Genomic DNA, 24238 nt, shown 5'->3' with positions numbered 1-24238 from the left:
GGTAAGTTCATCCCCGGCCGGGCACCGCGGGGTCCTGCCAAGTCCCGGGCAGCCGGGATGCGGGACCGGGACGCAGCAGCCGCCTCGGGCCGGCGGGGCCGTGAGCGCCGGTGCTGCCCCCGTACACCGACACGCAAGTTCCTATTTCTTCGCTCCGGAGAAAGGGTTTTTGTTACCTGTTACCGGAGTTACACGGAGGGCAAGGCCTTTTTAAAACCGATGCAAAATTACTCACTGTATTTTGCCCCCTAAGGAGCAACGGAGTTGCTCCAAGGAGCAAGTTTATCTTAGGTTTCCACCTGTTTGTTTTCAGTTTGTGTGCTTTGCTCTGGCGTTTTTCATCTTTTACTTGTCTGTGTGGGCAGGTTGCCTTCATTGCCATTTCATTCACACAGAATATAAGACTAAAATAAATATTGTGCTGGGTATTTTTGGTAAAAGATGTCAAACCAATCCTGTCTTTGTAGTGTCATGTAAAAACACAAATGCATCTGCATGTAGAAATACTGCACTAGAAGTACTTTAGAAACAACATAAATACTTCAATTTTCTTTCACAGCCCTGTCCTCCACTCTGTCAGCATACCAGGTGGCAAGTGGGTGCTTGCAAAAATTACTGTGATTATCTTAAAAACCAAACCTCTTTCTTGTAAAATTTTAAAAGGGAAATTACTGTTGCCCAGAGACTTTTAATTTACTTTAATTTTTAGGAGCATTTCTTGAACCATGAGGTTTTGCCAATGCCTGAGTTTGAAGCACCTGGAATGGATGTCCTGATTACTCTGGGGAGAAGAGTGATGCTGCCCAGTCCCAGTGTGCAACAAAATTTGATCCTGGCTGTGGATCCAGGAACCACCATGATTTGGCTACACATATGTACATACCGACAGCAGATCCTTTGTGTAGCAGATTTTACTAGGCCATTTGCTGTTTGTGTTTGATGGAAAGTCTGACAGCAGAGAAATGTAATTCATAGTGAAATCTCTCATTTCCGCAGCTAAAATTTTGTACTTTTTTTCCCACAGGCCCAGGATTTTATCTCATATAGATGTGAAGCTCCTAAACCAGAAACTCCTATTTCCAAGGGCACCCAAGGAGATGATGTTTTTAGGTACGTGCATTACTATGTACTGTATGTCATTTGAAGTCATCCCAGTTCTAAATGTGGTTGTACACCAGCACAGCAAAATCAAAATGTGTGTAAACCAGCCCTAGTCCTGTATTTCAGTAGAGGAGCAGGTATTTTTACTAACCCAGTCCGTCCATATCTTTGGGTAATCTAGACTTCTCCAGTAATTGGGGAAGACTTCCTCCTACCAGTGGGATTTTCATGGGATGGCAGTGAGAAATCCTGCTGTTAAACATAAATTGTTAGATTCTTCTGCCAGTGAAGATCATTGTAATTATCTTAAATTACTGTCTTGATGTCCATCTCCACAATGATGATTTTTTTAAAAACTAAAATGCATCCAGATCTGACTATACCTTAACACAATGAATAAATACCAACAAAAAAGCATATAATGATTTTTTTAAGTTAGAGACAATAGTCAATGTAAGGACTGTTTTTCAGCCCTCACTCAAGATAAGCTAATGAAGTCTTGATGTAAGATTTATTTTATACTGATCATAAACACCACAATAAAAAGAGTAGTGAGATTCTTTTTCCTTTTGTATAGAGTTATGTGCATAGAATATTTCACAAATCATTTCAGTCTAAATTGTACTACTGAAGAAACTGAAGAGACCATTACATGGTCTCTGTAATCCACATTAATAGCAAATTAATCACAATTAATAACCCAAAATAATAACAATAAAAATTATTATAAATACCATAAAATTATAGCATTGCAAAAAGGTTTATTTAGAAACCTTTCCTTGTCTTTGATAGAAATCTTTGACCTCCGTGTGTGCTTGAAGTGCTCTGCAAAATCAAGGACTAATTCTTGTAAATGTAGATATTCAGTCATTTATGTGCATCAATGTTATTTAAACTTTTAATTACTCACTATTTGGTTGAAGTTAAAAGGTTTAATGACTTGTTCCTGCCCTTGTCTAGCCAGGCTGTCACAGGAACAGACACTTCTAACACTTGAAAGCCAGGATCTGGGACACCCACGAGGGCTACTTGGCTGAGGACAACAGGATCAGGTATTATTCCAGCAAAGAAGTGCTGCACTTTGGGGAATATTGATTGAATTGCATTTTTCTGTGGAACTGAATGAATTAAAGGACTGTGAGTTGTATTACGGGCAGAGCTGACTGACTTTACAAAAAGCTGAGAAAAGACCTTGAGGTTACTGTTTTCAGCTTTTCTCTAAATAATTTTTTTTTATGTTTTCAAAAGGTTATTTTGCCCCCCAATGGCCAAAATATATCTTACAAAATTATTTCGAAGTTTGCAAATGTAGATGAGAAAGGATAAGCATGCGATTTCTTCAGTAATGTTAGGGGTGGAAGGACAGGAGAAATTAGTTCCTGATCCTTTAAGATTATGGGCCAAGTTTTGCCCTTCAAAAACTGAATCAGTGCTCTGTGGCTTCACTTACTGATGCATTTGAAAATTACATTTTTATTTCCATATTCCATGGAGCACTGATCACATATAAGACTGTTCATAAAATGATTGCAGTGAAAATAGAAAATATACAACAGTTCCACATCCCAAATCATAGAGCGAATATGTTTTAAAAATTGCCTTTAGCCTAATTTGTAGTTGATTGTAAATGAAAACCACTGTGGCAGTCCATCTGGGTGGTGCTTGTTGGGTTTTCTCAGAAGTCATCTCTGGGCTATGAGTCACTCAAAAAATTCGCTCTGTGTAATACTGCAAAAAAAAAAAAAAAAAAATCGAATACTGATAGTTGCAAAGATTTTAACTTCTGTTCCGTACCCCTGAGTGATGCTGAATTCGTAAGTAGCGAGTTGAAAAGCGGCTCACAGAGCGGCATTCCGGCTTTTCCCCGCACAGGCAGTGCCTGAGTTTCTGACTAACCTTGTTTTCAGAACAGGGCTGCTGCCTCCAGCCCACCGCAGCATCTCCTGTCGCTTGCAGGACCCTCCGTGCCGGGCACGTCACCGATGGACTGTGTGCACTTAGCGGAGAGCAGCGAGGAGATCTCCAGCCCGGGCGCAGAGCCCGGTTCCCGGCCGCCCTCCTGCGCCGGCAGCAATGCCAGCCCGCCCGCGGCGGCCGTGCCGCGGCCCGGGGCCGGGGCCGGGGCCGGGGCCGGGGCGGGGGCCGGGGCCGGGGCCGGGCACGGGGCCGCTCCGGGCCGCCCCGCCGCCGCCAACGCCGCCCGGGAGCGCAGCCGCGTCCAGACCCTGCGCCACGCCTTCCTGGAGCTGCAGAAGACCCTGCCCTCGGTGCCGCCCGACACCAAGCTCTCCAAGCTGGACGTGCTCCTCCTGGCCACCACCTACATCGCGCACCTCACCCGCAGCCTTCAGGATGAGGAGGAGTCGCCGGGAGAGGGTTTGGGCACGCTCCGCGGGGATGGATACCTCCACCCTGTCAAGGTAGGGGAGCTGAGCAGCAGCCACCCCTTCTGTCAGTGAGTGAGTACACCGGCCTTAGACACCTAACTGAAACTAAAGATTTCGTGTTCCTGTACCTTGCCTAGAGGTATTACATGGAAATTCTGGCTGGACTAACCGCTGTGCCTAGGTCTTAGGGGTCTAATGGAAATACCTTGGAGCTTTGTTCCTCCAGCTTCAGGGACTTTGCACCAAAATATCAAATCTCCTGTAGATCCAAACCTGGTTTTTGGAAGTGAAGGTCAGCACCACAGGAGTCCTTGCATCTTCTTGGTCCCTGTGTGGAAACCTTGGTGATCCTCATGGACGCACTGGATCCGGCTGTGAGGGGTGTATGTGGTGAGGTGCCACTGTCCCACAGCGATGATCCAGCCACGCTGGGCCTGCTTTTGTTCTGCTGCCCCGGCAGTGCTGTTAGTCACCAGCCATGTGTTAATTACTGCCATGAAAGTGCTCTTCTAAAACATTTCTCTGGTTGGTATATATTCTTCCCTTTGTCAAAAAAATCACAGTGAGGCAGAAAGGATGAGAAAGGAGAACTGCTCTTGGACAGCACTGGACTGGAAGCTGTTTCCAAATGCAGTGCTCACAGACTGATGGGGCTCAGGCACCGCGGGGTGTTTTCTTTGGCTCTGCTCACAGGGAGTGAGTTAGAGCACTGGGGTGCTTTCTTTTCTTCTTTTTTTTTTTTTTTTAAATTTATTTTAAGAGTCTGAATTCAGAATTATTTAATTAAGATTAATTTGTGAAGTAATATCTAATTTCTAAAAAGGGCCTAATTCACACAGCGTTCCTGGTTCACAATGTTGCTTGCTGTATTTTACAGCATGATGTGAATATAGGCTTCTGAGGCCATTTAGATGATTGGCAGACTCACAGAGAAAGCAAAACTTCTATATCGATTAGAAGATGGCTATAATTTAAGTGAAAAAAATACTGTGGTGTATTTCAAAATAAGTTCAAAATAGCTTCTGTTAGTTCCCTCAGCCAGAGTGAAAGGACACAGGTCTCTTATGGTATTTTTTATCAGCTGCCAACTACTACTGGCAGAAAAATACTCTTGAATAGTTATTACAGCAGTTAAATGATCCAGATGCTCATTTCCCAGGCTACTGGGAGACAGTAATACTAGATTCACTTAAGCAATTATTTTTTTATGAATATATTTGATGACTGTGTCACAGTCAAATCCTAGTATGTGCTTCAAAAACCCCAAAATGTAGGATATGAGACAACCTTTAGAGATAAAGTCTTTAACTAAACTGATGGATTAAGCATAGTAAATGGAAATAGTGAGGAAAGTTAAATATTCAAGTACAGTCGTGTGTACACTGAATGAAAAATAGGGTTAATGACTTTAAACTTGGATGGTTTATTGGTGACAAACTCTTAACATCACGCTTGAAATGAAATTACTGAATGAGACCGTACAGTCTTTCTAAGTGAGAATATGCTGCTGCTTTAGGTCTTTGAACAGAAGAGCTGAGATTCATCTGCAGTATTATTAAGTGCCCCTTACCCACAGGAAAGGTGCCAGTCTGTTCCCAAAAGAGTTTAAAAAGACCTGCATTCTTTTGGAACAAGGTGCTGGCTGCATCTCAGGTATTTTTGCATCCAATGTATGTGACAAGCTGTCTCTTCAAGCATCCACCTCTCTAATAGTGACCTTGGCAAAGCAAATGGAGCTGAATTCTCCCTCCCAAGTTCTGGGTGCCCAGCTGCAGTCACCCGCACCACAGGGCTGCTTGCAGTGAGAAACCTGCTGGGGTTAGAAACTCAAGCTGTCAGAATAAATCTTTAACACCAAAAGTAACTGATGATTCAAAAAAATCAGTGAGTGTAAAGATGACCTGTGTCATCTGAAATAGCTGGAGCTCACAAGAACAAGATGCTGAGAGTGCTGAAGACTGCCAAGGTGCAATTACATTAAATTCCCTTAGACTCACAGGCTTCAGCAGCAGCCCCTGTGGTGTTGTGAGGCCCAGCCAGCAGGGACAGGTGTGCACAGGGGGCAATCCCTGCAGGTGCAGGTGTATCCCTGTAGCATCCCTGGTGCCTCGAGAAGGAATTCTTTGTTTTATTCTACTAACAGAACATCTACAACACAAACTGAGCTCGGCTGACTGGCCAGCACGGCCTGGTCCTGTCTGTTGGGGCACGACAGGGTTGAGAGTTCTGCCTCATGATTAATTACCAAAGCAAATATCCAGGCTGAGTTCCAAACAAGCTCCAAACATTTTCCAGCAAATGACAAAACAGGAACTTGTTTGGTGATAACAACAGTTTCCTATTTTCTTGTACTGTGATTCTGTCAAATCTTTGCTGAGAACTGCAGTTGGAGTGCAAAGATCCCGGGTGTCTCAGTGGTGTGCTTGTTTCCTCTCTTGCAGAAGTGGCCCATGCGTTCCAGGCTGTACATTGGAGCTACGGGGCAGTTTCTGACCCACTCGGCACAAGGAGACAGCGCAAACCATGGGGAAACATCAACATCTTCACAGATCTAACCTCCCTTCTTGCTTTTAAAAAAATGGTTATTTATTACATCTTAGATAAATATATATTTAAGTTAAAGAACAGAATCTACAGACAAACTGTAATTCCTGAAATGCTGTTTGTAGAGGAGAAGGAATTGATTCTTAAATGTAATTAATACCTCATTAAGTTAACGTGATATATCATTGGTTTCTACCACTGCTGCGATCTGAATGAGGAAGAGAGGGAGGTGGTGACTGCAGCCAGCACCAATCTGAGCAGCAGCCAGCAAAGAGCTGCCAGCAGGGTTAAGTATCCTTGTCCTCTCTGGGACAAGCCCTGTAAGAAAAGTGAGGAGGAGTTCTGTGCTAATGGCCAAATACAGGGTAAAACAGGCTTGGGTGAAAAGAGAAGGGCAAGGCTAAAAATAGCAATTGTAATCCCACATAGACTTTCTCTACTGCTTAAAGCCGATGGCAGAAATCCCCTGACTGCAGCTGTCAGGTCAGGGCTCCAGCCATTGATAGTCCTACACATTTACAGCTATTGCTGGGAATATGGATGCATGCTCATGGAGTAAAAATGTGCTGAGAGACCTGTTCCTCCTGCACAGAGTGCTGTAATTTGGTCACTGCTTGTACCCACGTGCAGGACTGCCCTGCATGTTACAGGCTTGCTCCCCCAGCACAACCATGTGTCTGCTCACCACACCACGGCTCATTTCATTTAAGGGGTTCACATGTTGGAGCAGGTGAACCCAAAGTGTTGGCTTCTTCACTTAAACATCTGTATTTAGGCAAGAAAAGTTGAAACTAAACGCACAAATGTCATCCATTCTATCTGTCTGTAAAACACTGTTGATCTCATATGGTTTGTTATTGCTGAGGTAAATGTTCTATTAAATATTATTCAGTGAATATTATATACTTTGAGTTGCAAAATCTGTCATCAGTTTCTCATTGTACACTATAATATTCTGCATTTATAGATGCTGTGTTCTTTCTGAAAGCTTCATGGTTTAAATTTAAAAATTGTATTTAGAAAAACAAAAATATTATCCTGAACAACTTTCATAAAAACAGGACGGTAAAATCTGGAGCTCTCAACTGCCCCTGCAGCATTCTGAGCTTTCAACAAGATAATATACCTGGAAGGGACAGTATTCAAGGACAGGGGGGAAAAAAAAGATTCCTCAGTGTTTTTAAAAGGCTTATTCCTTTAAATGGCGTTGAAAGATTCTGACTGCTTAACCAAGAAGCAGAGGGTCAGTTGGACATCAGGAAGAATTTCTTCAAAGAAAGCGCTGTAAAGCATTGGAATGGGCTGCCCTGGGAGGTGGTGGAGTTGCAGATGCTGGAGTCACCATTCCTGGAGCTGTTCAAGGAAAGTCAGGATGTGCCGCTTAGTACGGTGATCAAATTGACAAGGTGGTGATCAGTCAAAGGTGAGCAGTAGTCTTTTCCAACCTAGTTGATTTTGTAAGAATGAAAAATGCTTTAGCAATAAGGGTTAAAAACATGGAAAGTTATGAATTGATGGCACAGAGAATACATCTCAGACTCAAGCAAGCTGCAAGACCTGTATCAGTTTCTCATTGTACATCATATTAAGTTGAATTTATAGACGTTGTCTCCTTTCTGAAGACTTTAAATTTTAAAATTACATTTAGGAAAAAAGGAAAACAAAGATACTATGAAGAACAACTTTTGTTTAAAAAGTATTGTAAAATCTGGAGCTCTCCACAACCCCTGCAGTATTTACAACTAAGTATTTACAATGCTCTGCAGGCAGCCAGAGAATCAGAGCAGCAAGCACTGTAGTTACTTACTGTAGCCATGTCCCTAAGACTTTTTCAGCATTTTATGGAATTATTAAAGGCCTGTAAGAACATGAAAAATTACAGTTTTTCAGTTAAGAAGAGTGCCCCACATTTATGAGTGGCGATTTTCCCCCCCTTGAGACAGATTATTCTGCATCAAAAGTATGCCTTTTCTTCCAGAAGACACCAGCTTAGGCAACATGCTCCCTTCGAGCAGGGCAAGAGCTTTTATCTTCTAGAAATTTACACAGCGGGATAACAACAGATCCTCTGAACCTGCTTGCTTCAAACCTGATGTTTGGTTCCAGAGCTACATTTCCTGTAGCTACTGTTCCTTCCTAAACTGAAGGAACAGTTCATATCTTTGTATACTGAAACACAAGAGTTTGGCACGTAACACTAGGAATATGCACGTGGCTAGGAATACAGTTGAAAAATGTTTATAACGCTGCCATCAAAAGCTGGCATTCTTCATAAAGAAACCTAAAAGATCTCGGCAAACTTCAGTCACTGCTCTAATCGCTTTTCCCTCGGAGGGATGGGAGGTGAACTGCCCGCAGCCGCAGCAGAGGCGGCTCAGAGCCCTCCTCTCCGGGCTGCTGGCAGCTGGAACTCCAACAGCGCCCGCGGACACGGATCCCTTAATATGCCCTTAACATCCCTTAACATGCCCTCAGCATTCCCTTAACATTCCCCTACATCCCAATCCCGCCCCTCACCGCTTTCTCCGCGTCCCTGTGCGCGCGCAGCCGGAAGGCGTCGCGCCCGCCCCGCCCCGGCGCGCCGCGTATTTAGCGGGATCCCGGCGGGAAATTGCCCTTTCCATGGGGGACAGAACCGGAGGGGCCGTGCCTGCCCGCCTCCAGTCGGGGTGCGTGCCTCGGTGGGTGCGGGAATGGGTGTTGCGGGACCTGGCCCGTGTCTGCGGGGACTCCCTTTGGCGGAGGATCGCGGGCGCTGCCTGGGAAGGGGAATGCCCGGGCCTGGGACGTGCCCCTGCTGATCCGTGGCTTGGGAGCCGTCCCGCCGTGCCCTGGCCTCGGGCGGGGGAGCGGCGGCAGCGGCCGCCCAGTCTGATGAGTACAAATTGAAAGAGGGGAAATTTAGGTTGGGTATTGGAGGAAGTTCTTCACGGTGAGCGTGGCGAGGCCGCTGGAACGGGAAGGTTGTGAGCGCCCGAGGCCATGGTGGCGTGTAGAGCCGGGCTGGGTAAGGCCTTCAGCAACCTGGGGCTAGTGGGCGGTGTCCCTGCCCGTGGCAGGAAAGGGGTTGGGACTGGATGATCGCTAAGGTCCGTCCCAGACCTTTAACCCACGATTCCGTGATCACGCCGTGTGCATCCGCAGCCATCCGTGTGATTCATCAGCCGCCTCGGTCCTTGGAGCAGGTCCTGCCTCGGCAGTGCTCGTGCGAACAATGGAGTGATTTCTGCCCTTCTCAGAGGAATTAGAAATGCTCCTGGGTGGTTAATGTGGGAAATCCCGACGTGGCGGGTCAAAGCAATGGCTGTAATCTCAGGAATTGCAGGGATGGTTTCAGGTGCTTTCCTAAGCAGCCAAAGCTGTCACTTGAAAGAGGAGCGATTGTCACGCTGCCGTAGCTGTGCCTGTGTTTCCCCTGGGCGCTGGGGCGGCGCAGTTCAGGCTGACACTCCAGCCACACAGGCTGCCCAGGAGAGCCCGAGATGGGCCTAATTACTGTGTGCCACACGGTGGTTACTTCCAGCTGTCTCCTGGCTCATCAAGTTTTGAAAGGAATGACAGATTGGACATTCAGAGACACTTGGTTTTGCTGACAGATCGTTTTCATCAGCAAATGCCTGTCATAATTCAAAAGATAAATTATCTTTTTTTTCCTTATGGGAATTGGGCAAGGGCTGCAAGGTGACCCAGACTATGCCCTTGTTGGGTTATAGGCACAGATCCTAACTGGTGGGGTCTGGCAGGGACAGGGCCCCCAGGAGTATCAGCAGCCTCTGGGATAATGCTCTCTTGATTACAGACTGCGGTGTGAGTGCTGACCTCAGTTCAACTGGTGATAAAACATCACTGAGTTCCCCAGGGTGCCACAAGTGAACTGGGGTTAAAGACTGTACCTTGGCAGGGTGCTCCTGTCCCCAGCCTGGCTAGTTATTAGGAGCACTGTACTTGTCCTGCAATTAGTCATCCCTCACACGGGAGGTCATGCCTCTGCTTAACCTTGATCTTGGCTGATGCTCTATGCCAGGTAATTGCAAAGAGAGCATGAGGTTTGTGTTTCTTGGACTGGCTTGCTGGTCCCAAAGAAGTGTTAATGCTTTCTGCTGCTGGCTCAGCAGTGGAGCTCTCTGAATCAAACATCTTCTTTTCATTGTTTTAGGCAGAAAGTGAAGCTCAGGATGAATTTGTTCCTGGCTTTGGGAATCCTCAGTCTGGACTCTGCCATGCCTTGCAAGCAGAAAGATGCCACGTGAATTCTGGAGCTGCAGAAGTACGTATTTCTTGCTGTACTTAAAAGATGTTGAGGGAAGCATCATGAAATCCAGATCAAGAGTTCTGAAGCGTTTAATGGCTTGCAAGGTCCCTTCCAGATGGAAAAAGGAGAAATTTGATTGTATGTGGGGTTAAGAGATTAAAATCTTAACGAAAGGTATTATGGCAGCTATAAAATCTCCTAAGACTTGCTCCCCAGAACAAAGCAGGTGCAATCCAAGAATCCCAAAGGAGTCAAAAGGGAGAGACTGTTATCAGAGAACCTAGTTTTTAACTGGGAAAAAATTACTTCTGATTTAAATTCATGGCTGTTATCTGAAATTGAGAGAATTAAGTGAACAACAGTATGTTCAGATCACAGTCCATGCTGGCACTTAACTGCATCAGTCTTGGAATATACTCCAAAGGGAATGGTGACTGTGGTGGTGAAGTTTACCTCTAGAAAGATACTTGGCATCTGGGATTTGAATGTAAGAGAGCATTTTGGGCATTTTTGTGCCCAAACTGCTGTTTTTCTCTTGTTCTTGGTTGTACTCATTCTGTTCTGTGCTTAAGAGTTAAAATGAAGGCTCTGCTTCAGCTTATGGAAGTACAGCTCTTGAGACAAACTTAACCAATTCCCTTGTATTTAGTACTGGGAAAAAGCAGTCTTAAATAGGCAGGAAACTGCTGGCATCGTGATGATAACTCTTTGCCGTTTACCCAACTGAATGTTGTGATGAACAGTGTTGTATATCTGATGTGCCAGCTAATCAGTAGGTTTTTCCAGTTTGCTTTGCTCCTGTCATTTCTGATTTTAGATCTTTTTTTCCAAGGTTCTGTGACATCTGATGACCACCTCCACTGTATTCCAGTGTGTGTGCACACTTGTGTGTGCACACAGGGCCAAGAGGAGAGTCTACTCACTTCTAGAAGTGTGGGTTTTTAAGGAGGTCAGTTGCTTTTTTTACTGTCACACTGCTGAGGTTCCTGCAGGCTGTACTGCCATCCAGGGAAAGCCTGTACTGGCCCTGTTGGCTACCAGCCTTTCCTTGTGGTACTGCTACAAGTCTTCCAATTTTCAAGAGCTCATGGGAGAAACTGGAGAGAAGCAAGGCTAAAATGTTGTGCTCTTTCTGCAGAAAACCCCTTAATATTGCTTCTCAAAAATAGTGATTTAGAAAGGAATTCTATTTCAGTCTACACTCAAAGAGTAATTTTTCTGGCATAATGATGAGACCTTTGCCGTTTACCCATCTGAAATGTGTTTTGATGTGTATCTTGAGATCTGAAATGCCAGTGAGGGTAATACGTTTGTATAAGATTAATTAGGGGTACAGGAAACTAACTCATTATTGTTACTGTTCTTAGCTTGAAAACAGAAGCCTGGAATGTGGAGCTGTAATGCACTTGGAAATGCTTCCATTACCATTGCTGCTCGTCAGAAATACTGCTTGGTTCCATAGTACGGCAGGGGAGTGGCTGCTCACTGAAAATGAATAATCCTGGAATGAAGTTCTGGGGTACTGTGTTGCTCTAGAAAGAGAAGTGGCCTTCTGGGCAGTCTTAGAACTTAGTATGAATTTTTGAGTGTATCAAATAAATGGATCAAAAGTGAATAAAACAAAGATTAAAATGTGGGAAAATTTGTGTTGTCTAAATGAGTGTTTACAGTGTTAGTAGTAGGTATGAATAAAATCTTGGATTTCTGTTTTCAGCAACTTATTTTTTTGTTGAGGCTATGGGAGCAGTAGCACTCTGATCCTGCTGGATGACATCTTGGGTAGGAGTAACACAAGCTTTAATTATTCAGCTTGTGCAGATTTGACAGGAAGTCTGGACAATTTTACTGCAGCCTTTTTATTTAAGGTGTATTTCTTGGATGCAAGGCTTGCTGAGGATTGTGCCTAGTGCTATATCCTTACTATGAAGATGAAACAGGAAAGCCCATAGCTGGGGAAGCATAGGGTGCTCCAAACACCTCATCTCCTACCACACATTCTTCATTTGTTTTTACAGTGAGGTAGAGCTGAACTCATTGAGCTACCTGCCTACCAGGTTGTCTAATATTCTTTTACCTAACTAGCACTCTACTATCCCCTGCAGTCTATATAAAATAATGTGGAAACACTGGGTTTTGCAGGTTGGGGTGCTTTGGTGGGTTTCTTTTGTGGTTGGTTTGTTTTGCAGGCTTTTTTTTTGTTTGGGTTTTGGTTTCAGGAGCATCTGGCATCCCTGTCTAATCTCATGTTGCTGTACGTGTTGCTCATGTAAAAAAGACACAGGACATGAAGCAGTATGATAATACTTTTATACATTTCAAAATCCATACACCGTGAGTAAGTGAAGACTGCTGACTTAAACAATGAAGAGTTAATGTTCTTACAACTCCTTAACCCTTTGGATGGGTGATACATTTGGAAGGAAGCAGTAAGCAAAACTGCAAAATTCAGGTAGCTGAAATGAAACATATTCTGAACTGGTGGTGTAATTTTTACTTGTAGTCTTATTAAAAATCGTGAATCCTAAATTACTCCTTGAATGGAGAGTGGTAACCAGGAAGAGAAGTTCTCGTTGGGGCTATATTCTGAAGCCATGGCTTTCCAGGATGAAGACGTCCCTGGTGCCTTCAAATAACTCACAAAACCTGTAATTCAAGTCCTGTCAGCTGTGCTTTATTCCTTGGTAAAACATCACTGGACTGTCTTCTAAGTTTTTAGTAATTTTGTATTTATAACTGTAGGCTCTCAAAAAGCCAAAGCCCCAGGCTTTACTTAGAGTGGAGTTTTTACTCTTCATTAGTGTTAATGTGAATTCCTGGGCTATAGGCAGCAATAAATTTCAGCAGTTGATGGTGACACTGCATGAGGTAAATATCTCTCTGTTGCAGGCAGTTTTCATCACTGAGGTCAAATGGAAACACAGGATTTGGTGCTACACACAGTGCAGATGTGCCTAGGCAGAGAAGACATTAAGCTGTAAGACTTAGTATTTGCCAGTACTTTGAGGGGAAAAAAAGAACTGTGATGCAAACTACTTAGTAATGCAATCCTAGATGATAATTCTTGCCTCTCTTCCAAATCTGTGTGGGAACAAATATGACTGATGCTTAATAAACAAAAAAAGTCGAATGTTTCTGGTTTTCCCAGGGAAAAAAATCTGTCCTTAGTTTAACGTGAGCCAGTGTTAGAGAAGCAATGCCTTAAATAAACCAGTGTGAAGGACAGACTTGGTGCTGGCCTATGGCCTTGTTACAGCACTGAGACAAACTGACAGACTTCTCCAGTGCCAGTCTTTAACATTAGACGTTCTGGATTTCGATTTAAAATTACCTGCTATTGCAATCAATGGATGTAGAATTTTTTCAGACTGACAAAATGCGACAGTGATGCACCCAAGCCGAAGGAACTGTTGTGCATTATTTACCATGTTTTAGGGTCAGCGATGACTCAAGTAACAAGACTGCAATCACTGCATCTTCCTCAAGTACTCTCTGTCTTAAACTGAGCTTGGCATGAGCTTTGGCCAGTGAAATCCTAAGAGATCAATATAAGCATGTCAGAAATAAAAAGTAACTGCAGGTGTGAATGCAATGTGCATTGCCCTGTATCAATCACTTGTGTAAATTAAAAGTTAATACTGGGGTGTTTTTTTCCTACTTCAGCTGTGCAGTTCCACTTACCACTGACAAAATATATATTGTGCATGAACTTTTTGTGCTAAAAAGTGGAACTTTGCATGTTATCCATTGATATTTTGTTTGCTCCCATAATAAAGCTGTACATATTTAAATCCCCTTTTTTTTCTAGATAGCTTTAATAATGATACATGTTTTGTAAATAGCTGGGGTTTTTAGTTTTCTTTTGCCTGGCAAAGTTTAGCAGTGTCAATATATTAAAAAAATGGTATTCATAAATAGTAAGTAAGATTATGCTTGAACTTTTCAAAATGCAAGTCTTATGTAGCTTTTTATTGAACAAGTTCTTGAGCAGATGAGCACAGTTTCTCTTTGAAAATGGAAAGTAGGACGTACAGAATTTTTAGTGCAGAGGCTGATAGTGTTGATCCATGAATGGAATCTCTTCTCACCCTGCGACTTGCAAGATAATAGCCCTGAATGAGACTTTCTGCTTCTGAACTCAGTTCAACATGAAGATTCCTAGCAAACAAAATAAACTAGAGAGAGGGCATACATTTTAAATATTTCACAGGAAAATAAGGAATTGACCTCTTCTCACACATTTTAATATACCAGTGACATAGTAATACAGGCTGGACAATATATTCTACCAATAGCTTTACTAGTAAAGACATTTGTCACTATTTGGCTATAGTGAATAAGAAAAATATGAAGGATAATAACAAGGACACATCTTGGATAGTAAACAAAATTATAGAATGGTCTGGGTTGGAAGGGACCTTAAAGGTTATCCCATTCCAACTTTACTCCGATGGGACACTTTCCACTAGACCAGGTTGCTCAGAGCCCTGTCCAGCCTAACCTTGAACACTTCCAAGAGGGAATCATCTGTTAGTTATGCTACAGATACTGACAATTCAACTAGAATGGAATATTAACTTCTACTACTGGTTGTAAACTTTTTGGTCAAAAATAGATATTGGAGATCTGTTCTCATATGAATATTAATTTAGTATGTTTTCCAGAAACACGATCAAACTGTATTTATTATACTGACCCTTTTCAAGATCTGAAGCTGCTTTTGTCAGTGATCCTAATAGTGCTAGTGGAAATATGGTGGGGGGAAGGGCAGACAGTGAGTATTAAAAGTAAGCAGAAAGCAGAGAAAACTTTATGATGCCAAACCCAGTATGATATTCACAAATATATAATGCATTTCTAATTAATTGTGTTTAATTTGTTATTACCTCCTCGTAATCTTGTGTTCTGAACTGCTGTGAGACTTTGTACAGCATGGCTTCAGGATTAATGGCTTTTTTCAAGGTATGATGTACAACAGGAGAAGACAGGCGACAGGAAGGAAACTCATTGTTGATCAAGAGCCCAAAACCATCTACAAGGTTAACTGGAATCAAACTCACATCCTAAAGAAAAGACCCATAGAAAGAAAACATCTACTTTATTTTGGGGTTTTGACTTGTAGAAGCATCACGGTGTTTTATATCTGAAATATCCTATATCCACTTATACTGCAAGATTATCTAATTAATTACCTGTACTACTTGGTAAAATGTTGTTTGAATGACACCTACTTTTTTGGGAAAGCTATCTCATTTTAGCAGATACTTGATTTAAAGTTATTTAAGTTGTGACTTTCTGGGAACTACTAACAAGTTTTATTGTTTTCATTATTTTATTGGTGGAAATAAACATCAGTGACAGCTATAGCACAGTTCCTGTCATAACAAGGCATGTGCTTTACCATCTGTCCAATTAGAAAGTTCTCCTTTTGTATATGTTTCTTTGAGGAAGAGTCCACATCTACAAAGGACCAAAAGTTGGTCTGAACTGAAACAGTAACTTGTTGGTCAGCCTCTTCTCCATACTTCTTCCCAGGAATAAATACTGTTGTTGTTCTGCTCTCTAGCACTAGGATAAGACAAAATTAATCAGTTTCGTGATGGATTTAGCTTAGCTATAAATTCTAGTCCCATACACATTCTGAAATCAGTCATGATTATGAGTTTGCTGAATTGTTATGATTAAATAATGTCTATAGTGTTGCAGATTTAAATTTACAGGACCTTGGCTTTTTTGTCTTTGTGTTTTACACAGATGCATTAAAAACAGTGTACAGGTTTTTGCAGCATTTGAGGGCTATAAGCTGGGGAACAAACCTAGCCTTGATATTGCATGTTTTATTAGTTCTGTACCCTCATTTGTTAGGAGGTGGGAGATTACCAGACTGTAGAAGTTCAAGTTTATCCTTTTTATATGAACTTAAGTCTCCTATGTAACAGATGCCACCCTTGGCCAGCACAGCACTGCAGGCTTGAATACTGGCACTTCCAGTTCCATGTTTATCTTTGGACACAGAAGGAAAAATGTCACTGGAAGGTGGGTGTCGTATGCCACGAGGCAGAAGACATAAGCTGTAATTCAGAAGCCTGGAGGATTAAATAATGCTGTCAGTCATAAATTTTTAAATTATTACCTTCTAAAAAAACGTAGTAAGTATTAAGACTAACTTAGAAACAACAACAACAAAAAAACCTTAGAGTGAAACTAGCATCAAAACTAATTGTTTAAATGCAAAAGGTTCTAGCCTGCTTTCCAAGAGCTGTCATCAAGATACTGTTGCTTATACATTAAACATGAGGCAAATCATGGTAAATCCTAGGAAATCAAAGACATCTCATAATTTTACCCCACATAGTTAACTCCTCTTTCTATTCTACAGAAACTTTTCCAGTGACTTAAAAGTTTAGAGGATTAGTAATTCTGGCCATCTGGGAAAAATGAAAAGGCTGGAACTTGCAAGCTCTGCTTTCCTGAGTTACACACTCCCCTCCAATTCTTTTGGAAAAAGAAGATATAAAATATTTTTCATCCCCTATACTATGTTCTTTGGCACAGAGAGGTTGCAAATTGTCTGTCTGGTTCCACAGTCAAAGGCTCTTAATGATTTTAAGATGTCAGAGCATGGTTTGCCCCACTATTATGACCTGGGAGAAAATTACTAAGTAAAATTAGTAAATAGGGTATTGCAGCAATGGAAATACGTAGGAAATGCCTACTTCAACAGGCTTCTGACAGTGAATACTGTGCACATGCAAGATAGTATAAATTACAATATCAAATCATGATTTACAGTGTGCAACTGTTTTAATATTAACCAGGTATTTTGATTGTTAAAACACTGAACTGCTGTTGTCTTAAGACATCTTAATCTTAACCTGGGAGAAAAGAAATCTTGCAGTTCACATTTTTAACAATTTGAACTAATTTCTACAACTAAATTTTAAAAAGGTCAGAGTTTTGGGATTTTTTTCACAACAAAAAATATTAGTGATTTGGTTGAATAACTTCCAAATGAAGAGAAAATTCATGCCCCTTTCAGAGATCTTAAGCTGTGGAAGGAGAAAGTAATTTTGCTTGAATTAATGTAAATCTGAGCATATTGTACTTTCCTGCAGTGTATGTAAAATTACTATTCATGCAAAATTATTGTTGCATGAATAGGTAAATACATAAAACGCATAGTGAAAAACATTTAAAGGCAACAACAACAACCAGATTTATGATCTATGTGTAAAGATGCATGTGAATTCTGATAGCTTATTTGAATGGTTTTTATGAAAAAGAGATAAAAATGTAAGGATCTATTTATACACTACTTAATTATACAAAAGGCTGATAGCTGGGAATCAGTGATGAGAGGGCTTACATTGACACGAAGTTTGAAAAGTTGAGGTTTTTTGGGGTTTTTTTTTGTTACCAGCTTCTGGAACAGCCTTCAGTTTTGATTTTAGAAGAATGAGCTTTTATCTGAGCTCTGCAAAACAGTGCTAGTGTTAAATTCTTACCGTAATCTTACAAGAGTTTTTGTATGTTTTATGATTAATGAAGTTCTGATCTACAGTTATCATGTGAAAGAAACAAAAATGTCCAAGAGATAAAACTTGAGTATTTAACTAAGTTGGAGCATTATGTATTCTTTTAAAACAAAGTCTCTAGCTTTTCATGTAGGACCAATCCTATTATCTTTAAAAAGACTAGATTTTAAATTCTAATTTATGGGAAAAAAAAGGAATCTCTTTACCTGTCAATTACTAGTGTATCACTTGTCATAATCAAGAGATCCAGATAATCTGCATTTTCTTTTTCACATGTCTGTACTAGACTCAGCAATATTGCAAGTTTAAGAGTATTGTAAGTGCCTGGTGGAACAACTTGAGAAGCAAAGATGTTGGCCAGGACAGCAGTGAACCTCCAGCATGAACTTGAAGTCAGTGAGAGCAGATACTTAAAATTGTCACTGACAAAAGAAGTACCTAATGGAAACAAAGTACAGGTGAACAAACACATTAAAGAAATCTATGCAGGTAAGTTAGAACAAATAACCATTGGAGTCTTCATACAAAAACTTACCAAGAACAAATATATCTCTGTATTAAGCACAAATTCAGAATGTAAGCATCTGACACTGTTAATTTTACTTCTAGAAAGGTAGCAGACATGATCTGCTAAAACTCATGGAATAAGAAAGGAAAGTCAAACTGAAATCTCAGGTTCATTTTATATGATTACAAAGTACTTTCCAATAGATAGGAGAAGATGGAAAGAGAAGTTGAAGAACTACCAAATAATTAGGGAGTTTGCCAATGCATGGAAAGCAGGTAAAAGCAGATATTCTCGAATAACAGCAAGTACACATTTCAGACTGTAAGAGGAAAGTCCGTGAGTGGTTTTGTAATCTGGACCTCTATATAATAAGAACTCTACCAATTCTCAAGATTTTTTTCTAGGAGGTTTTCTAGGGTTTAGGTCAATTTTTAATGGAACTTTCTTACCATTTGGTTTATAGAGCTGTACACTATTGACTTCTATACATGCAGTCACTTGTAAGCCATTTTGTACACAAGCTGGAATTCCTATAATCCTGTAGTGGTTTCCTATTGTCATTTTATTGGCCAGTTCATCTGCAAATAATAAAAAACTAAGTACAGGGGGCAAAGCTACAGATATGTTAGGGCATAAAAACAGTTTTAAAGCCATGGTCAGAAAACTTCTACACATTCTGAATGTTTGATTTTACGATTTAACACTGGCAGAAAACAGCTGGAGGCCAGATTGATAATGGGTTAGAATAAAATGAAACATACAATTTTAATTATTTAGTTTAAAAGATAAGGAAGGCACACCAGGTTAGGGAAAACAGATTTCATTATAAAGAAAATAGACAATGCATTTAGTCCTGCAATGAAAAGAATATGGACAGTTTTTTTGCAAGTATATTTCCTACTCTGAAGTTTATGGCATCACTGTTATCAGTCACCGTCCTATAAAATATCAGAGAAAAAACCCAACACAATAAAGAGGAGATAAAAACTACAGAGATTTCAAAAATAGCTTTGTGAACTTTTATATTTTTGTGCACATTAGAAAACCAAGTCCCATTTATTTTTTGAAAATGAGAATTAAATCCAAGCAGATCTCAATCTCAGCCTGAGAAACACTGTATCTGATCACTAGAGCCAGCTGAAATGTACTGCGTGCAACTCTCAGTACCTTGACCATAGATTGTTCTACAAATTTTTATTATAATTTTAGTACTGTTAGTTCTTTATATTTAGTTTTCAATAAATGAACCATTTATTGAACCAGAATTCCCTTGAATTTTGGAATGGATGAGGATTTTTTTTGTTTCTTGTCTCTGTGTTTGTTTTGGGTCTTTTTAAGAATTAATGGAAGTACATTGCTGAGTTGTGATTTTAGTTAGCTATAAACATTAGAAACCATTTTATATTTGCAGTGGATGGCAGTGGTAGTAGAACCCAAAAATCCTGATAGAATGTGGAAAACAGCTAGATTATGGAAGGATGTTAAATAAACATGAAGTTAGTACAGAACAGCACGACCAAAGGAAGTAGAAAGGAGGGAAAACCAAGCAACAGAATAAGACACTGCCGAGCTGGCCAGGGGATTTTAATTAAATGGAGATGTAAAAGTGTCGCAAAAATGTTGCTATGTACTCTGCAATCACCTGTGCACAATGCTTTGACACCTAGCTACTTTTTATAAAATTAATGGGGGAATATAAAAAGAACTGCAATACAAATAATAACTTTCATCATTTTAACACCAAAAAAAAGGGGGGGATTATTAATAGATCATTTCTAAAACATTTTTGACAGAACTACAAAGTTCAGCTTACCTCTCAAGAACAATGTAAATGCCTGAATCCTAAAATGTGATTTATCAATGGAATATCCTTTCAAAGCATTCAGAATTTTAGCATCAATCATTTCAACTATTTGTTTATCTTTCAAAACAAAGGCAAAGAAAAAGGTTAATTTTCTTGAAAACATCTTGTTTTAAAAGATTGGTTTTAAGTGGGCTTTTTCCACTTAATTATTTTGTTTACTTATTGTGTAACAGAAGTAGGAAACTACCAGATCTAAAAGTAAGATTACATAGATCCTACCACCAAGTACTCTAAATTTCATGTCTTCCTGAAGTGGTGAAGAACACAAGCTACACACAAAATCAGTCCTCACTGTAGCAGACTCTGTAGCTCCAGGACAATGCACTCTGATGCACCTAAACCCTAAAAAAAGCAATAATTTACCAACCATTTAAAAGGAGGGCATAGCTCTAGTTTTAAATTTCCCATGGAGAACAGAAGCAATTAAATACTGGACAGTGAAATTCTAAATGTATTATGTGTTTCTTCAGATGAGCCTCCCTTACATATGCCACTAAAATAATCCATCTACTTTATTGTGTTTGGCCACGAGATGGCGGAGTTTCCTACTGCACATTCCAAAATGAACAGCTTGGCCGGGCTTTCTTGAGGAGTGACCCACCGCGGCTTCTGCTGACATGGGAATGACATGGGATATGGATAGTCACTATTAGAGGTATGTGTCCTCGTAAAGATGTCTGTATGACTTAATCTGCAGTCCCAAACTTCTGGATTTTGCATCTCTTTTATAACTGTATAGTCTCTTACAGAAGAAGGAAGAAAACAGCCTTAAAAGTACTTAGGGCCTCTCTCTGCAAAGGTACAAGAAGTTCAGTAATACTATTCAAAGTAGCAGTTCCGCAGAAGTCAACTACTCATCAAAGCATCACTTGTTCTATGCTAGAAGTTCTTGCCATCTGCTTAAGCATGTTCTGTGGCATTTTTTTATAGACAGAGTTTCCAAGGAAACAGGTATGTTAGTAGTTTAGCTTAGAAATATTGTCATTTAAGATATTTAAGTATTAAGTTATTTACGATATTAAATATATTCAAGTTAAACAGGTGACTTATGTTTTCTCCTATAAACTGTTTCTCCTATAAACTTCTTCAGCATTAAGGAAAGGGATTGCTGGCATAGCTGTTCTTCCAAAACATTTAATAATGCTGAGCAAGTCCACTCCTTTCAATTAACAAAAATCCTGCTGTGTTCATTACAGAAATGTATGCGTAATAAAACTATATAGGAAAACACCTTTGTTAGACTAGGCTTTTAATGTCTTATTACCAAATTTATTTAAAAGGTTTTTAAATAGTACTGATTAATTTTATATTTTTTACTACCTTCAGAGAATGGGCAGGTTTCCTCAGTACAAAGAAATCTTGCTCCTTGTGTGTATTTTGTTACAGTTCCCATTGCAATCACTATCCCTTCAGACATATAAAATCTTTGAGAAGTGTAATTAAAGGGATATGCAGAAAGACTCAGAACATAACTTGGTAAAGGTGGCAAATGTGTTGGTTTCAGCAATATACTGATCTAGCAAGAGACACAATAGCATTAATATAAAAACATATTTTTATTTAAAACTGCTTTACTTTTCATGGACAAACACACAATATGATACATAACTGTTAAAAAATTTCAGAAACACATTAAGTTACTGGGTGTCATATTAATTAATCTCACAATTGCAATGTGGTAGGGTGAGACTTCCAGCTATTTTTAAATTATAAATAATACTGCAACCAAAGGGAAAATGAAAACTTAATACAACAATATTTGTTAATATTTCACTATACTTAGAAGATTCAAGATCTAAATGCAGACTCACCTGGGCTTCTGTCTGCAATTGTTCAATTAATGATAATGTCTTAATAGCTACAAAGCATACCTGTAATGGGAAAAATAACTTCATTTAAGAAAGGAAAATCTTGTTAAAATTCAGATTATGGACTTTCTACTCATCTATTATACACTTACTGACTGAAAAATCTGTGCAGCTTGTAGGGGCTTATGAAGAATATAGTTTCCAAGAGTTGCATCTAGTTCAGCAATGTCAGAAGGATTAATTGAAATAATGAAACGATAAACAGCGTAACTTTGTTTTGAGTCTGTAGGAGCAAAAAGTATTTTAAAATAATGGATTTGTTAACATTATGTATCAATTTAACAGACTATGTATTGAGTAATACCATTATATTTTTTGCAATCATGCACAAATTTCTGAAGGCCACCACTTCTGTCAAGGTAGACAAGGACAACTTCCCTCATTTTCTGTATTTCAGGATCCATCTTCCAAGATCTTTGCACACTTTATCCAACTGTGGGAATAAACTATGAAGAAATTATGTCTATGCTATAACAGGAATAATAAAGGTACATACTAACAAAGCCATACAAAATTAAAGGCACAAAAGACAATTTATAATAGGGATTTCCCGCCCCCCCTCCCTATATCTTTGGGATTACTCCTGCACAATAACTACTCCATCCCTTCAGGAAGAAGGGCTTAAAGGAATGTGCACACATAGATCCACTGTATCTCCCTGGATCCTGCGTTCCCCGGGCTGGACACGCAGGACACCACAGATGGTAAGAAGGGATGAGCTATGGCCCCGCTCATTGTGCACTGAGCAGCCAGCGCCTCAGCTGCGGAAAATACAGCTAGACCAGGGTGTTGGTGTTCACCCCTGTCCCCACAGCCAGCTAATCCCACTCCACGTGTGACCCGGCACGAACACCCAGCATCTCCTGCCTGGCTTCAGCTTCCTGCCATCGGCACCCCTGCCTCACCAGGCAGCTGTTCCCCAGGCCTCCTGCGCCCCGTCCTCCCCCGGCCCTGCTGGGCCGGCAGCAGCGGGGCCCGGGCTGCCCTCAGCCCCGGGACGCCGCTCCCTGTGCCCGCGGGCGCGGCCAAGGCCGCCCTGCACGGGGCGGGGGCGAGGACTTGGCAGTGAGGGAGCTCGGCAGTGAGAGGGGCTCGGCGGCGAGGGAGCCCGGCAGTGAGAGAACCCGGCAGTGAGAAGGGCTCGGCGGGAGAGGTCTCGGCGGCGGCGGAACGGCGCTCCCGGCACCGCCCCTCAGCCGGCGGCGCGGGGAGAGCTGCGGCCCGCAGGGCTCGGCAGCGCGGGAGCAGCGCCCGCGCCCGCGCCCACTGCAAGTCCTCAGGGAAGACAATTCCCAGCCCACGCCACACCCACAGCCGCCCCAGCCCCGCGGCCGCCGCCGGGACTGGCGCCTCGGCCCCACAGAGCTCCTGCCTTCAGCACGGGCAGGGCTCTGGGCACGGACGTGGCTCTGTCAGCGTGCAAAGCACTGCGGCAACGTACTTGGCAGAACCATTTATCTCATTAATACACATTGCCTATTTCACTGTTGCCATTAGCTGGCAGGCACTCCCGAACTTAGCTCTCCGGGAGAGCACCTCTGAACTCTATTTGTGTCCTATGTCAGTTCACATTTTTACAACCATAGCGCATTTCAGTCAGTCCAACTTTGGTGCGGTCTCTCGTTCCCCCGCAGGCCACAACAGCAGCACCACTCCACAGCACCGGAGAAAGGCCTGCTCCTCATCGGGTTGCTTGGGCTCCCTCTCTGCAAGGGGAGCAACAATCAGTCCCTTCTACTACAGACAGGCAGAATAAAACCCCCTGCGCTAATCACAAAAAGGCAAATTTTGCCTCCCTTTATTACTTATCAGCCAAAACAGGAAAGGAGTAGCACTGGGGTGCAGGTCCACTCTCCTCTCTAGGCTTTACCAAGTGTTTCAGGTAGCACTTTTCAGAGCTCAGCCCTGGGTGATGCAGCCACAACACTCCAAATGCATGTCTTACTTTGGAAACCATCCTCATGGGATGCAGAGAGATGTGGAACAAGAGCACTGGGTACAGAAATACTATGAGGCTTTATTGCCTGATGTCGTACAGTCTGTTAACATTTAGTTTAAAGAACTTGAGTACTTCAAGTCATGTGCTGAACACATTCACACTTTGCCAAAAAGGCAGACTCTGCTGAAGGAAAAAGCTTAATAAACAATTATTAAGCTGCTCTCCCAGAAATAGCTTCAACTG

At 41.5% G+C, this 24238-nt stretch overlaps 3 protein-coding genes and 3 long non-coding RNA genes across 17 annotated transcripts in view; 3 read left to right on the top strand and 3 right to left on the bottom strand.

The window, feature by feature from the left end:
* Positions 1-3136, bottom strand: part of LOC115493912 (uncharacterized) — a 31944-nt gene extending 28808 nt beyond the window's left edge. For both annotated transcript variants that reach the window (XR_012054168.1, XR_003958901.4), the window contains exon 1: positions 2998-3136. This is a non-coding gene — a long non-coding RNA (uncharacterized lncRNA). The remainder of the gene's footprint in view (positions 1-2997) is intronic.
* PPP1R42 (protein phosphatase 1 regulatory subunit 42) overlaps positions 1-3207 on the top strand; it is a 29271-nt gene extending 26064 nt beyond the window's left edge. For 2 of the 6 annotated variants that reach the window (XM_072924716.1, XM_072924710.1), the window contains 3 exons: positions 1025-1110; positions 2066-2153; positions 3058-3207. In XM_072924716.1, the coding sequence (XP_072780817.1) occupies positions 1025-1110; positions 2066-2138 (159 nt within the window). In that variant the 3' untranslated portion in view covers positions 2139-2153; positions 3058-3207. Of the gene's footprint in view, positions 1-1024; positions 1111-2061; positions 2154-3008 lie in introns of those variants that run through there. The other 4 variants (XM_072924712.1, XM_072924713.1, XM_072924714.1 and 1 more) reach the window with 4 other exon arrangements.
* On the top strand, positions 3084-6952 carry TCF24 (transcription factor 24). Its single transcript, XM_030266296.4, has 2 exons — positions 3084-3521; positions 5930-6952. The coding sequence occupies exons 1-2, from the start codon at positions 3084-3086 to the stop codon at positions 6041-6043; spliced, it is 552 nt and encodes a 183-aa protein (XP_030122156.4). The 3' UTR covers positions 6044-6952.
* On the bottom strand, positions 4885-8621 carry LOC140682431 (uncharacterized). Its single transcript, XR_012054169.1, has 2 exons — positions 8550-8621; positions 4885-7477 (listed from the first exon to the last, which is right to left on the bottom strand). It is a non-coding gene; the product is annotated as an uncharacterized lncRNA (long non-coding RNA).
* On the top strand, positions 8570-22560 carry LOC121469231 (uncharacterized). Of its 6 annotated transcripts, none has more exons than XR_012054167.1 (6): positions 8579-8701; positions 10189-10299; positions 11117-11233; positions 11652-16317; positions 18103-20843; positions 22454-22560. It is a non-coding gene; the product is annotated as an uncharacterized lncRNA (long non-coding RNA). The 6 variants fall into 6 exon arrangements; XR_012054166.1 differs by lacking the exon at positions 22454-22560 and having other exon boundaries at positions 18103-18305; positions 20721-21555; XR_005979187.2 differs by lacking the exon at positions 22454-22560 and having other exon boundaries at positions 8570-8701; positions 10193-10299; positions 18103-18233.
* On the bottom strand, positions 13069-22460 carry MCMDC2 (minichromosome maintenance domain containing 2). Its single transcript, XM_002197558.5, has 14 exons — positions 22361-22460; positions 22149-22279; positions 22000-22059; positions 21509-21704; positions 20408-20530; positions 20138-20245; positions 18774-18902; positions 18023-18254; positions 16162-16367; positions 15683-15849; positions 15168-15344; positions 14314-14456; positions 13707-13816; positions 13069-13235 (listed from the first exon to the last, which is right to left on the bottom strand). The coding sequence occupies exons 1-14, from the start codon at positions 22458-22460 to the stop codon at positions 13069-13071; spliced, it is 2049 nt and encodes a 682-aa protein (XP_002197594.4).
* Positions 22561-24238: the final 1678 nt, after the last annotated feature.

This window comes from Taeniopygia guttata, chromosome 2 (assembly GCF_048771995.1).
Source record: "Taeniopygia guttata chromosome 2, bTaeGut7.mat, whole genome shotgun sequence".
In the NCBI taxonomy this organism is placed as follows: Eukaryota; Metazoa; Chordata; class Aves; order Passeriformes; family Estrildidae; genus Taeniopygia; species Taeniopygia guttata.
Note: the sequence above shows the minus strand (reverse complement) of the source record. Positions and strands in the feature narration are given on the sequence as shown.

Coding starts and splice junctions, on each gene's coding strand:
- TCF24 (XM_030266296.4), top strand. CDS start 3,084: ATGGACTGTGTGCACTTAGCGGAGAGCAGCGAGGAGATCTCCAGCCCG. Junction 3,522..5,929: donor GATACCTCCACCCTGTCAAG/GTAGGGGAGCTG, acceptor CCTCTCTTGCAG/AAGTGGCCCATGCGTTCCAG.
- MCMDC2 (XM_002197558.5), bottom strand. CDS start 22,460: ATGGATCCTGAAATACAGAAAATGAGGGAAGTTGTCCTTGTCTACCTT. Junction 22,060..22,148: donor CTGCACAGATTTTTCAGTCA/GTAAGTGTATAA, acceptor TTCCCATTACAG/GTATGCTTTGTAGCTATTAA. Junction 14,457..15,167: donor GAACACAAGATTACGAGGAG/GTAATAACAAAT, acceptor CCCTCTCTCTAG/TTTATTTTGTTTGCTAGGAA.